The sequence below is a fragment of the Notothenia rossii genome, assembly GCF_949606895.1.
Source record: "Notothenia rossii genome assembly, chromosome: 6".
In the NCBI taxonomy this organism is placed as follows: Eukaryota; Metazoa; Chordata; class Actinopteri; order Perciformes; family Nototheniidae; genus Notothenia; species Notothenia rossii.
In genome coordinates, this window is record NC_136909.1 from 3,455,009 (window position 1) to 3,468,668 (window position 13,660).

The following is a 13,660-nucleotide window of genomic DNA, read 5'->3' on the forward strand; positions in this document are numbered from 1 at the left end:
TGGTGACAGTTACGGGACATAATTTACACGATTATTAAACAAGAAATAGTCTTGTCAAGGGGTCAAAGAAATGAACATTTGTGATTATTAGCGAATCGGTTGCAGGTGGGTGAAATCAGGCTTAGAGAGTAACGTATTACATGTAACGGCATTAGGGCATCAGGATACAAAATAGGTAAATGTATTCCCTTACAGTTACAGAAGCAACAACAATCAGATAACAGGTACATTTATGAAAAACAGGGCTCATTAACAGGATAGCAATGATACAAAACATTTAGAAATAAAGAACAATACATCAAATCATCCTATATCTCTATTAGGGCTGTGCATCTTCACTGGTCTCACGATTCGATTACGATTATCCTGTCAACGATTCAATTCAATTCGATATCCCGATGCATCACGATTCATAACAATGCGTTGAATCCTCAATTTACTATATTACTGCACATGGCTTATTTTTCATCAATGCATACATGCAGTAAATACATATGAACTCTCTTTTCATTATTTAGAAAGTGCTTCAGAAATCAATAACATAAATGTCTTGACATTAATTTATAAACCAAAATAAATGAATTGTATAGGTCTAGCCTCCCTATATCTGTGTGTGAAGTTGTTCCATCCTCAAAAACAAACAAAAAATGCTTCTGCAGTCTAGCTGCAGCTTCTAGCAACAGTCTTCTGTTAAAAAAAGGACACTGAATGTGGCATCACACACAGGACTGGAGTCTGAACACACTAGACAACAGGAGTATTTACAATAGCATATACAAACAAAAATACTGCATGTGGGTGCACACTTACATTCTCTGTCTTACTGTTAAATCAATCCCATGAATGTATGAGATTAAGTTAGCTTCATTATATCTCAGTGATTAAGTGAATAATAAAGTTTCTATCAGGTTACTATCAGCCTGTCACTCATTATTTTCAGGGAGGGGGCGGGGTTTGGAGGAACGGAGAGGAGACAGTGATCGCGGAAGCTTTTTTCCTCCTGCCTTCACAAACTTTACACACCTATATATCGTCTGAAAATTGCTAGAGGACATTCATACTCTCCAATCCAAGACTTAATTAAATCTACCAAAAACCTGACATGATTGTAACGCGATTATTTTTGAAAAACATAAATCCCTGTGTGTCTGAGCCACAGCGACACGCAGTGATTCAGAGCAGGTCCTTCTGCTGTTGGTTCTGGACTGGTGTTCTTCTGTTGGTGGATAAAGCAGACTGCTCCGTGTTTGGTGTTGCTGTGCCGCTGTCACGTCTGTTCCCTGATCTCTGCGTCACCGACCGATTTGATATTAAAGTGACAGAAGAAAAAACCTTATAGTAAAGCCGCGGCCGGAAAATCAGGAAGCAACGTTACTACGCTATAATCGATTATCTTCCGTCACTGCATCGATACCGAATCGTCCACGTCTGCATCGCAATGCATCGTAGAAACGATTATTTTCAACACCCCTAATCTCTATATGGAAACTTGGTACCCTCAATCCAAAATGAAATGGTTCATCAACAGTCAGTGGTTAACGTATAAATCAGAAAATCAGAATGACAAACACATTAAACATATTGTCCACTTATGTTGATAAAGATGGAGTTCATTTAAGTCTTATATGAATGTTGTGCAACAATGTTAATCCAGTCAGTCAGATTATTCTCATGTGTGAACTGTCATAAGACTTATTCATTGTCCTCTCCATCAGCTTCTGTTTCCATGTGTTCAGTTGACCTGCTGATTGGAGGCTCTGCCTCTGTTATCCTCAGTTTGAATTTCATTAAGCTGTGAGGACTGACGACCAACACACTTGTGTCTTTTTAAATCACTACGCCATTTAAATCTTTTGTCACAAACATTGCAGCTGTATATTTCCTCTCCTGTGTGGACTCTCATGTGTGTCTTTAAATTTCCACTCTGTGAAAAAGCTTTCTTACACACTGAGCAGCTGTGTGGTTTCTCTCCTGTGTGGATTCGCATGTGTTTTTTTAAATGTCCACACAATGCAAAATATTTGGTACAAACTGAGCAGCTAAAGGGTTTTTCTCCTGTGTGTATTTTCATGTGTCTCTTTAAATCTGTATTCTGTGAAAAAGCTTTCTTACAGATTAAGCAGCTGTGTGGTTTCTCTCCTGTGTGGATTCTCATGTGTCTCTTTAAGTCTATATTCTGTGAAAAAGCTTTCTTACAGATTAAGCAGCTGTGTGGTTTCTCTCCTGTGTGGCTTCTCATGTGTGCCTGTAAATGTCCACTCCGCAAAAAAGCTTTCTCACAAACTGTGCAGCTAAATGATTTCTTTCCTGTGTGGATTCTCATGTGTGCCTTTAAATGTATATTCTGTGAAAACACTTTCTTACAGACTGAGCAGCTGTGTGGTTTCTCTTCTGTGTGGATTCTCATGTGTGCCTTTAAATGTTCACTGCGTAAAAAAGCTTTCTCACAAACTAAGCAGCTAAATGGGTTTTCTCATGTGTGCCTTTACATTCATACACTGTGAAAAAGCTTGCTTACAGACTGAGCAGCTGAATGGTTTATTTTCAGCACTACGGCTTGAATCACTTACAGATTCATGTCTATTTCTCAGTGAGCTTGAGCCTGTTGCAGGTTCTCTGGTCTTTTTCCAATCAGCACTGTCTTCATTGTCAGGTTCAGAAGAGTCTCCAGTGTTGTCCTCAGTCTTTGGTTGTAAACTGCTCTCTGAGTTCCTGGCTGGTTCTGGTCCTCGACAGTCATCTCCATCAGCTTCTGTTTCCATGTGTTCAGTTTGTCTTTGATGAGGCTGTGAGGACTGAGGTTTCTCTTTATCATCTTCACCCTTCACAGGGTCAGGAGTGAAAGTGGACTTGGTGATATCAGCCTCCTCCAGCTCCTGAAGCTGCTCTCCCTCCTGACTGATCCTGAGTTCCTCCTGTTCCTGCTTAATGTGTGGGAGGGGCTCTGGGTCCTCCTGGTCCAGACTGGTGCTCCACTCTTGCTGGTCAGGGAGAAGCTCTTCTTTAACGACCACCAGCAGCTGGACATCTGCAGGAAACAGGAAACGCCGTCGGAAAAAAACTGTTAATCTAATCACCATTACAATGGGAGACATTTTGCAGCCCTAATTAATGCCTTTGTTTTTACACTTTCATATCATCTTTCTTAGTCCCACCCAGCGCCATATAGATAGAAGAGTTACGACAACGGAAGTCCAAAAACGGTTATCGTCACGTGGTTCATGTAGACGAGGATCGTTCCCCGGAAGTTCATGGCGGGCAATGTGAATGCATTGATAACAGGAGATAGAACTACGATTTTTGGTAATTATTAGTGAATAAAGGTTTTGATTTGCAATATTTATACAACAAATCGATATGTGTATGTATTTACATCAATATGTTTTAAAAAATAAAACAGAATTTGCTAATATTAAGTGATATTAGGATTAGTGTGAACAACTAGTTTTCATGTTAGGCTAACAGTGCCTTGGTTAAAGAGCCTGTTGCTGTTTATTTATAGCTTTGAATTCTTTCAAACTAATATTATCTTCTTAAACTTGTATGGTAGTCAGGAGCATCACTTTCTAATGTTTATTGATATATTTAGAGGGAGGGGATCGAAAGGAATGCTTCAAAATTGAGATTAGATTAATTTCTACCATTTTCTTAAATTCATGGTAGTTTCAGTAATCCCATGGTAATTGAGGACACAAGTTATCTAAATGACTAATGTCATCTTTATGACTTTCAGAAAGGACAGGAGACTATCAAAGGACTAGCAGCAGCAGCAGCAGCAGCAGCAGCAGCAGCATGATGATGATGATGTTAAATGTGTTGTTTTAGGAACATCCATTGCAAATACATGGAATTCAATAAACATTGAATAGCATATCATGCAGTTTGTCTGTGCCTTTTCCTCCGTGTTGTCCTGGTTGCTGTGCTGCCTCCTAGTCTCCACCATGGTTTGCTGTGCTGCCTGGGGATGCTCAAATCGCTCAGAGAAAGGAGTACGAATGTACGGCTCCCCCACTGACACAGAGCGGAGGAAAAAATGGCTGGCTCAAGTCAGCAGGAGCAATTTCACGACCAACAGCAACAAAATATGTGAGGTAATTATATACAAACACTGCATTTGCACTTTTTCACAAAACAAAAACCACACCATTGGGAAAGCTTAATGTTTTGTTTAATACAAAAAAACAGGGAAAGGCTTGAAAAACAGAGTTGAGACTCAGGGTGCAGGGTGAGGGTCTCAGTGCAGGTATTCAGGCTCCATTGAATCCCCCTCTGGTTCTTGTGCTGAAAGAGGGAGTAACAGACAGGAGAAAGGGTTATACACACCTATATAGCACACCTATTGGATGGGAAATTGCCTTGGGGAGATAAGGTGTGGTCTTTGTTCCCAACTGAAGTTATGGAACTTTATTATTTGTGAGTTTAACAAAGTATGACAAATGGCGTCAGTAACAGATGTGATATGAATTCTATAAAGTTGTCACATTCTTGGTCATATTTTATATACAGTATGTAATGAGTATAACATGTCCAGTAAGTATAAAGGGTTTCCTAATACTGTGTATTCAACCACTATGGAATATGTATGTGGGCAGACAAAACTGAGTTGTTCTGTGTGTGAAGTAACCTCAAGTCACTCCGCAGGCACATTTTGATGCAGACCAGTTTGTCAAGACAAAAAAGGGCAAGACTAGGTTGAGAGCAGAGGCTATACCCACCATCTTCGTGCATTGCCCTGTGGTCAAAAAGAGTAGGGTCCCTGCACCACGATTCACCCCGGGACCTGTATCTACAAAGCCCATAGCTCATGATCACAGCTATAGTGTGAAAGGTGACACAGGTATAATAAGTATGAACTCTTAGTAACAAAAGTAATATTTCTTATTTTTAAGTGGTATAATATTTTAAATGTTCGAAAATTTACAGTGCCATGTCTTCTACTTACATTAGTCTCAAAGATTGAGGAAAGAAGGGATGAGGAGACTGAGAGAAAGGAAAGTGAGGGTGAAGAAAGAGAGGACATGGCTAGTGAGGAGAGACGGGGAGGGTGGACACCACCCACTCAGCCAGCAGCCAGTCAGCATACGAGGGAACCAGCAGCCAGTCAGCATACGAGGGAACCAGCAGCCAGTCAGCATACGAGGGAACCAGCAGCCAGTCAGCATACGAGGGAACCAGCAGCCAGTCAGCATACAAGGGAACCAGCAGCCAGTCAGCATACGAGGGAACCAGCAGCCAGTCAGCATACGAGGGAACCAGCAGCCAGTCAGCATACGAGGGAACCAGCAGCCAGTCAGCATACGAGGGAACCAGCAGCCAGTCAGCATACGAGGGAACCAGCAGCCAGTCAGCATACGAGGGAACCAGCAGCCAGTCAGCATACGAGGGAACCAGCAGCCAGTCAGCATATGAGGGAACCAGCAGCCAGTCAAACAGATCTATTAAAAAAATTAAAGAGCCAAGAAGGAATGACCAAAAAAGCAAAGGCTGCACTCAGAAAAATCAAGAAGGAAAATGCAGCTCTCAAGAAAACAATGAAAATTAGGGACAAGAAATATAAGAGAACGTTTTCAAAAGACCAACTTAAGGCATTAGGCAGACTCACCACAAAGGGGATGAAATGGAGCAATGAGACGATTAAGAAGGCTTTAAAAATTCGCTTTGCGTGCGGACCAACGGGTTACAAAACTCTGCAGGAATTGCAGATTCCCCTTCCAGGAATAAGGACACTGCAAAGAAGGATGCAATGTGTTAAGTTTGAACCTGGTGTGTAACAGCTAACATCACTGCCCCTCCACCCGTAACATCACTGCCCCTCCACCCGTAACATCACTGCCCTCCAACTGCCAACATCACTGCCCCTCAACCCGTAACATCACTGCCCCTCCACCTGCCAACATCACTGCCCTCCACCTGCCAACATCACTGCCCTCCACCTGCCAGCACCCAGCCAGAGGAGCGCAAACAACAAAAACAAGCAAGGTGTCCCGTCATGTACCTGGAAGTTTGGGTTGGCAAAATGAAGTAAGAGAGGGACTTGAAAAACCTTGGTGGCTCTCTACTCATGTTGTTACAGTTGTCTTGGTTACAGCTCTCAAGTTTTTTTTTTTTTTTGCCATTTCCACATCTTTAGAAAATGTGAAATAAAAAATTGAAGTGAAATCAACCTCTTCTCTGGAGAACAAACTTTGATTTCTCTGTCTTTTGAGTTTGCAGTCTTGCAGTTTTGCTCCTCCACCTGTAACATCACTGCCCCTCCACCTGCCATACAGTAGGTTACTAACAAGATGACTTATATAATACAGTGATAGAATACATGTTTAGTATGCTTACTTATATAAAACAGTAGTATTAAACTTACCTTGTGTTTTCACTCTCACTTAAGTCCCTCTCCCTTTCCCATCAATCCAAAATCCGCTGAGCTGCAACATTATACAGACAGGTAATAATCAACATAATCACAAGGACACAATATGGCTCTGCTAAAAACACTCACTCTTACACGCACCAAAGTTATATTTATCTAATATTTAACTCCCTCCACCCCCGCATACAATCCCGTTTAGAAGCCCCTCTTCCCTAATTCAACAACGTTGGACGAAATGACATTAAGAGAACGGAATTTACAATTAAAAGGCTGTTTAACGTGTGCTGCTAACTTGATCCGGTATCCTAGCTTTATCTGTTATCTGTAAACGTTCCCTAAATCTACTAATTTAGGGATAATCCACTGACATCCTTTAATACACATGTTAATTTGAATCAGATGTACTGATAATATCCGCAATATAAATCTTTAAACTTCTTCTTACCTTTAAAAGTCCGTCACGAACGGTCTATTATGCTGCAACTCTACAGCTCTGCTAGCCTTGGCGCTAACTTCCGGGGAACGATTGAGAGGCTCCACGATCCGCCATTGCTGTAACAAAGTGGTCCATTGGAGTGAACGGAGATGACGTAACTCTCAGTCTATATGGCGCTGGTCCCACCTATTGTATATTTTTGTTGTCTCTATTCACCTCATGTAGCCCAACCCCTTTCCACTTCCAGTTAAAAATGAAAAAGGTGGTTTTCTTCTGGCTGCAATGTAAACAATGAATTGTATTTGGCATCGTTAACAGATATACTACGCCTATAGAATGGTAATACTCTATTACTAATACAAATCCTGCATTCAAACCTTATTTAAGTAAAAGTATGCAAGTATTAACAGAAAAATGTACAGCACCTTCTTATGTAAAAGTAATGATACTGCAATAACATGTTCCCCGTCAGTGTTTTATTTATGATGTTTCTTGATTATTTGTCAAAAGTATTAATTAAAAACAAAAAGTTATCATATAATAAAAAAGATAATAAAAAAAATTATAAAAAGTTAAGACAATTTACAAAATACACATCCTGTAACAGTTTTTAGAGTTTAGCAGCCAGGTATATATTGCACAGCTATTAACGGCATAAATATATAATGCACATATAACACATAGTTGGTTGGTATTCAACCTGTTAAGCCCGGGGGCCCTGGGGGTGGGGAGATCTCTCTCTCCCACGTCTGTTGGGGAGGGGGCGGGGGCGGTTTACACATACGCGGCTGCTACATGCATGCAACACACACACACGGCGGAGATGGCGGAGAGAACTAAGTGCTCCAAGGTGTGGTTAAACTTTACACATCTTGAGGTGGACAATGCTTGTTGCCAAAAGTGCAATAAGAGTTTAGCATTTAAGGGGGGTAACACGAGCATTTATCTAAACATTTTGTAAAAGTGCACCACATTCTGACGGAGAAATGAACCGTTTGACTGTCTTTCTGGTAGCTCCATAGCCCCATCCACGAGTAACGTTTCCACGTCAGTTGTGTTGCTAGCAGAAACACACAGAGTGCATACCTTAATCTTCCTCCAGAAGAACCGTTAGGCCTTTTGCAGCATACCTGTATGCCCCACCTGTGTTGCTCTGTACTACTGTATTTTTGTACAGTTCTGTGAGTTCACATTATTTAGAATTTGTTTAGTTCATTACCTTTTTTTCTCAAAAGAACCGATAAGAGTATCGTTAACGGACCGGATCGATAAGCGGTATCGGTAGACATTAGAGGTGCACCGAATGGGAAATTCTTGGCCGAAACCGATACCGAAAATAGGAAACAGTTGGCCGAAAACCTAATGCCGAAAGGCCGAAATTGATTAATAGTAGGGATGCACCGAATATTCGGCCGCCGAAAATTATCGGCCGAAAATGGTTAAAAAGGCCCTTTTGGCTTTCGGCCGAAAGGGTTCTAGCACCGAAAAAATATCACCGAATGTCAGGGGACAGGATTACGTTGGTAAGCTAACGTGTTGTTGTGATGACGTAATCAAAACGCGGTGACAAGCACGGCGCGCGACCATGCTCGCGGCTGGCTCACAGCCAACATGTCTGCCGCTTGGAGATATTTAAAAATATCAGAGAAAGAGGCGCGGATTGCGATTTGTAAAACGTGTTCAGCTGACATTTCTCGAGGGGGTGTAACTGCAAAGACTTTCACCACTTCGGGATTACTCCATCACTTGAAATCAAAACACCCGGACAAATATGCGGAGTAAGATCAAATCACAAGCACTGACAGCGAGAGACTGTTCAGCGCTGCCTCTCATGTGCTTGATGAGAAGAGGAGCAGACTTATGGCTGATAAAGCAGAGAAGCTACTATTCATTAAAAAGAACCTCCCACTTTTCCTTAATAAGTAGACAAGGCTGGCTTATCATAAGCTTATCTAGTTCTACATGTCTACTCTATACCCACTTTCCTGAACAATGTTCATTGTGAGTTATAATTCACCATCTCAGGTTATCATTAGGGGGAAATGACAGCAGCACAGTGTTCAATATATTGTACTTTCGGTATCTAAATGATACAATGTGGTTTACATTGCTCATGAGGACAGACCACCTTATTTGCAGATTCTTGAAATTGTAATTTAATTTGTAATTGATTGTGGATTTTGTATCCAGGTTTCACTTTATGTATCTTTATACAATGTTTACTACTTTGCTTATGAGGACAGAAAGCCTTATTTACAGATTCTTGAAATTGAATTGTAATTTCATTTGTAAATAGTTACATTCATGTGGATTTATCCAGTTTGCACATTTGTATGCATGCACTTATAGGTGCATTTGTTGTTGTTGAAGGCCTGGCTGTTACAGTCTTTATTTACACTATTTTGTTGTCGGCCTACTGGCCTAGATGTTTATGCAGTTTTAAAGCACCTTGGCTTTGTTCTGAATGCACTTTGTTATAGTTATCCTACAGAGAAAAGAAAATGCATTGACTTGGAATTAATGTACTGTATGCATTCAAAAGTGCTGAATACATGTTTTATGGACCCATAATAGTGATTATTATTTAAGTTAAGTGTAGCCATAATCATTTATTTTTCCATAATCAGGCAGCTGAACAACATTGGTAAAAAATGTATACATTATATATATATATATTTCTATTAATCATTTTCGGTCTTTCGGCATTCGGTTTTCGGCCAACTGTTTCCTATTTTTGGTATCGGTTTCGGCCAAGAATTTCCCATTCGGTGCACCCCTAATTAATAGAAATATATATATAATGTATATATTTTTTAACAGGCCTTATTAAAATGTTTAATCGTTGCCCAGCAATAATAAGAAGTGTTACCAAAGACTTTAACGTTTTACCAATGAGTTTAAAGCAGGGGTGTCCAAACTTTTTTCACCGAGGGCCACATACAGAAAAATATACGAAGGGCCACTCATAGAGGTGAGGTACAGTGGGGCAAAACAAATATTTATTCAGCCACCAATTGTGCAAGTTCTCCTTTAATTTTCATCCTAGGTATACCTCAACTATGAGAGACAAAATGAGAAAAAAAAAAAATCCAGAAAATCACATTGTCTGATTTTTAAAGACCTTATTTGCAAATTATGGTGGAAAATAGGTATTTGGTCACCTACAAAAAAACAAGATTTCTGGCTCTCACAGACCTGTAACTTCTTCTTCAAGAGCCTCCTCTGTCCTCCACTTGTTAACTGTATTAATGGCACCTGTTTGAACTCGTTATCAGTATAAAAGACACCTTTCCACAACCTCAAACAGTCACACTCCAAACTCCACTATGGCCAAGACCAAAGAGCTGTCAAAGGACACCAGAAACAAAATTGTAGACCTGCACCAGGCTGGGAAGACTGAATCTGCAATAGGTAAGCAGCTTGGTGTGAAGAAATCAACTGTGGGAGCAATTATTAGAAAATGGAAGACATACAAGACCACTGATAATCTCCCTCGATCTGAGGCTCCACGCAAGATCTCACCCCGTGGGGTCAAAATGAGAAACAAGAACGGTGAGCAAAAATCCCAGAACCACACGGGGGGACCTAGTCAATGACCTGCAGAGAGCTGGGACCAAAGTAACAAAGGCTACCATCAGTAACACACTACGCCACCAGGGACTCAAATCCTGCAGTGCCAGACGTGTCCCCCTGCTTAAGCCAGTACATGTCCAGGCCCGTCTGAAGTTTGCTAGAGAGCATTTAGATGATCCAGAAGAGGATTGGGAGAATGTCATCTGGTCAGATGAAACCAAAATAGAACTTTTTGGTAAAAACTCAACTAGACGTGTTTGGAGGAGAAAGAATGCTGAGTTGCATCCAAAGAACACCTACTGTGAAACATGGGGGTGGAAACATCATGCTTTGGGGCTGTTTCTCTGCAAAGGGACCAGGACGACTGATCCGTGTAAAGGAAAGAATGAATGGGGCCATGTATCGTGAGATTTTTAGTGACAACCTCCTTCCATCAGCAAGGGCATTGAAGATGAAACGTGGCTGGGTCTTTCAGCATGACAATGATCCCAAACACACCGCCCGGGCAACGAAGGAGTGGCTTCGTAAGAAGCATTTCAAGGTCCTGGAGTGGCCTAGCCTGTCTCCAGATCTCAACCCCATAGAAAATCTTTGGAGGGAGTTGAAAGTCCGTGTTGCCCAGCGACAGCCCCAAAACATCACTGCTCTAGAGGAGATCTGCATGGAGGAATGGGCCAAAATACCAGCAACAGTGTGTGAAAACCTTGTGAAGACTTACAGAAAACGTTTGGCCTCTGTCATTGCCAACAAAGGGTATATAACAAAGTATTGAGATGAACTTTTGTTATTGACCAAATACTTATTTTCCACCATCATTTGCAAATAAATTCTTTAAAAATGTGATTTTTTTTCTTCTCATTTTGTCTCTCATAGTTGAGGTATACCTAGGATGAAAATTACAGGCCTCTCTCATCTTTTTAAGTGGGAAAACTTGCGTAATTGGTGGCTGACTAAATACTTTTTTGCCCCATCAGCTCATCAGTTAAGTTATAAGTTAGCAATATGTGGGTAAATTAGGCTCGATACATTAATATGCTTTAAGAAAAAACCCGCCTACTATACATCACAGCTCTCTATAGGGTTTAATTTATCTTGTTGGCAGCTCATCCCTTAAAAACAGAAGTCTCAGAGTGATTATAATGACATGAAATATGAAGGGTCTATTTCAAGCTTGTTATGTAAATAAGTTATTAGGCTTTTATGTATCAACTGTAGAGCTGATGAAAGGGAGTCAGAGGCAGTGTATTCAGTATGGGACTCCACATTTAATTTTCCATTAGCATGAAGACAAGGTAAGTACATCTGCTTGCTACTACATGTCAAGCTAGTATGACAACCTACACACGGTACCTTCACTCACCGGGCTGTGTTGCAACACACAATAATACCATGGTGAATTAGCCTATGTCCCATAATGTGCCCCCACACAACTAAGATTTGTTAGAAAATGTTATCGACATGAATTGACTGAATTAATTAATTTAAGTGGGATAATTAACACACTAATACTACTGTGTAATATATGTGTACATATATATTTAAGAAGTACAATATAAGAAATGCACACGTTTTATTTGTGGGCCATATTTCATTATACTTTTTGAATTAGCTGAGGGCCAATTCAAAATGGCCAGCGGGCCACATTTGGCCCCCTGGCCGTAGTTTGGACACCCCTGGTTTAAAATGTTAATTAAGAGTAAAGGGAACAGACCTGCTCTGTGTATCCGAAGCTGAGGCTGTAAAACAGCGTCCAGTAGTTTCTGGAGTCTCTCGTTCTCCTCTTTGGAAAGAGACAGCTCCTCCTCGAGCTCTGCTATCGTTTTTTCAAACAGAGCAAATATCTCTTCAGCAGCAGCAGTGAGTCGCTGCTTCTTCAACAACAGCAGCATTTGGACTTTACTCATGTTTACTAAATCACCTTTTCCTGCAAACTCCGTTAAACACACCGTTTCTCTCTCCATCAAACTCTCAGTCTGACTAGTGTTGCTAACGTGTTTCCAGCTAGCATGCTAAGCTAGCTCCTATAGTCCGAGGTAAACGCTCCAGAAAAAAGAGCACAGAGTCCATTCAGAGGTTTATCCAGACACACAGATGATGGATCAGTAGTGCTGGAGCTCACACACTTTCTCAGGAACACACAGAGAGAGAACCGTTGCGACGAGACGCCTCCTCGATCCAGGTTAGAAAGAGATTATTATTATTCTTCTCTTTTTTAATGGCGGATCGCAAACAGCTTTTAGTTGCATACCGCCACCTACTGTACATGAGTGTGAATCATCCTGTCTTTCCATCTTTAATAAAAAAAAATAAGACAAATAAAAATAAGAAACCATTAAATAAATAAAACAAAACAAAACAATCATCCATGATCTATTCTAATGTTAAATAATTTGTTCTACCCCAGTTTCCCTCAGAAAGGTAAACAGTGCCTTCCTGGTAGCTCTTACTCCCTCTCCTTCTGTTCCCAACATACCAACCACATTCCACTCCCTCTCTGCCTCTAAAACTGTATCCCTTAGTTTTTCTCTTTCAGCTTTATAGATGTCACAATGTAATAAGATATGTTCTACTTTTTCTTTAACTCCACAGTTCCTACACTAGTCACTGTCACTTTTCCCCATGACATACAGCGCACCATTCAATACTGTGTGATTTAGTCTGAGTCTAGCTATCATGATTTCCTCCCTTATGTTTCTTTCTTGATAAATATTAATTGTGATTGTCTTTTGAACTTGATGATACTCTTTGCCTCTCTGGTCTTTCTCCCACCTTTTCGGCCAGATCTCCATCCCTTTTTTCTTAAGTACTGCTTTTCCTTCTCCTTCTCCAAGTTGAACTGGTAATGTTATTTCCTTTTGTAGTACACTTTTTCCTAATTTATCAGCACACTCGTTCCCTTTCACCCCCTCATGTGCAGGCATCCAGTAGAACTGAAGATCTATACCGCCTCTGTGAAGTCAATCAATCAATCAATCAATCAATCAATGTTTAGTTATATAGCCCAATATCACAAATGTTACATTTGTCTCAGTGGACTTCACAGTTTGTAAAGAATATCAGTATAATAATAATAATAATAATTTCAATTTATATAGCGCCTTTCACAAAACCCAAGGACGCTTTACAATGGGAAGTAACAACAAAAAAAAGTAATAATAATCATACAGATACATAGGCTGAAGAAAACAAAACAGGAACAGGTTGCTGGGTACTGTATATTAGTTGAGGCCAAAGGCCTGAGTGAACAGATGGTGTTTGAGGTGTTTTTTGAAGGTTTCCAGATAGTC

General features: G+C 40.5%; 1 protein-coding gene across 4 annotated transcripts; it reads right to left on the bottom strand.

Annotated features, from left to right (window-relative positions):
* Positions 1–213: 213 nt before the first annotated feature.
* LOC307044050 (uncharacterized protein) lies at positions 214–12,592 on the bottom strand. Of its 4 annotated transcripts, none has more exons than XR_013809504.1 (5): positions 12,085–12,592; positions 6,810–6,916; positions 6,359–6,419; positions 5,603–5,726; positions 4,152–5,435 (listed from the first exon to the last, which is right to left on the bottom strand). XR_013809504.1 is itself a non-coding variant. In XM_079689078.1 (2 exons), exons 1-2 carry the CDS (start codon positions 12,332–12,334, stop codon positions 2,460–2,462), a joined length of 819 nt encoding a protein of 272 aa, XP_079545204.1. In that variant the 5' UTR covers positions 12,335–12,592; the 3' UTR covers positions 214–2,459. The 4 variants fall into 4 exon arrangements, 1 of the variants encoding a protein (XP_079545204.1); XR_013809505.1 differs by having other exon boundaries at positions 5,996–6,419; XR_013809503.1 differs by lacking the exon at positions 5,603–5,726.
* Positions 12,593–13,660: the final 1,068 nt, after the last annotated feature.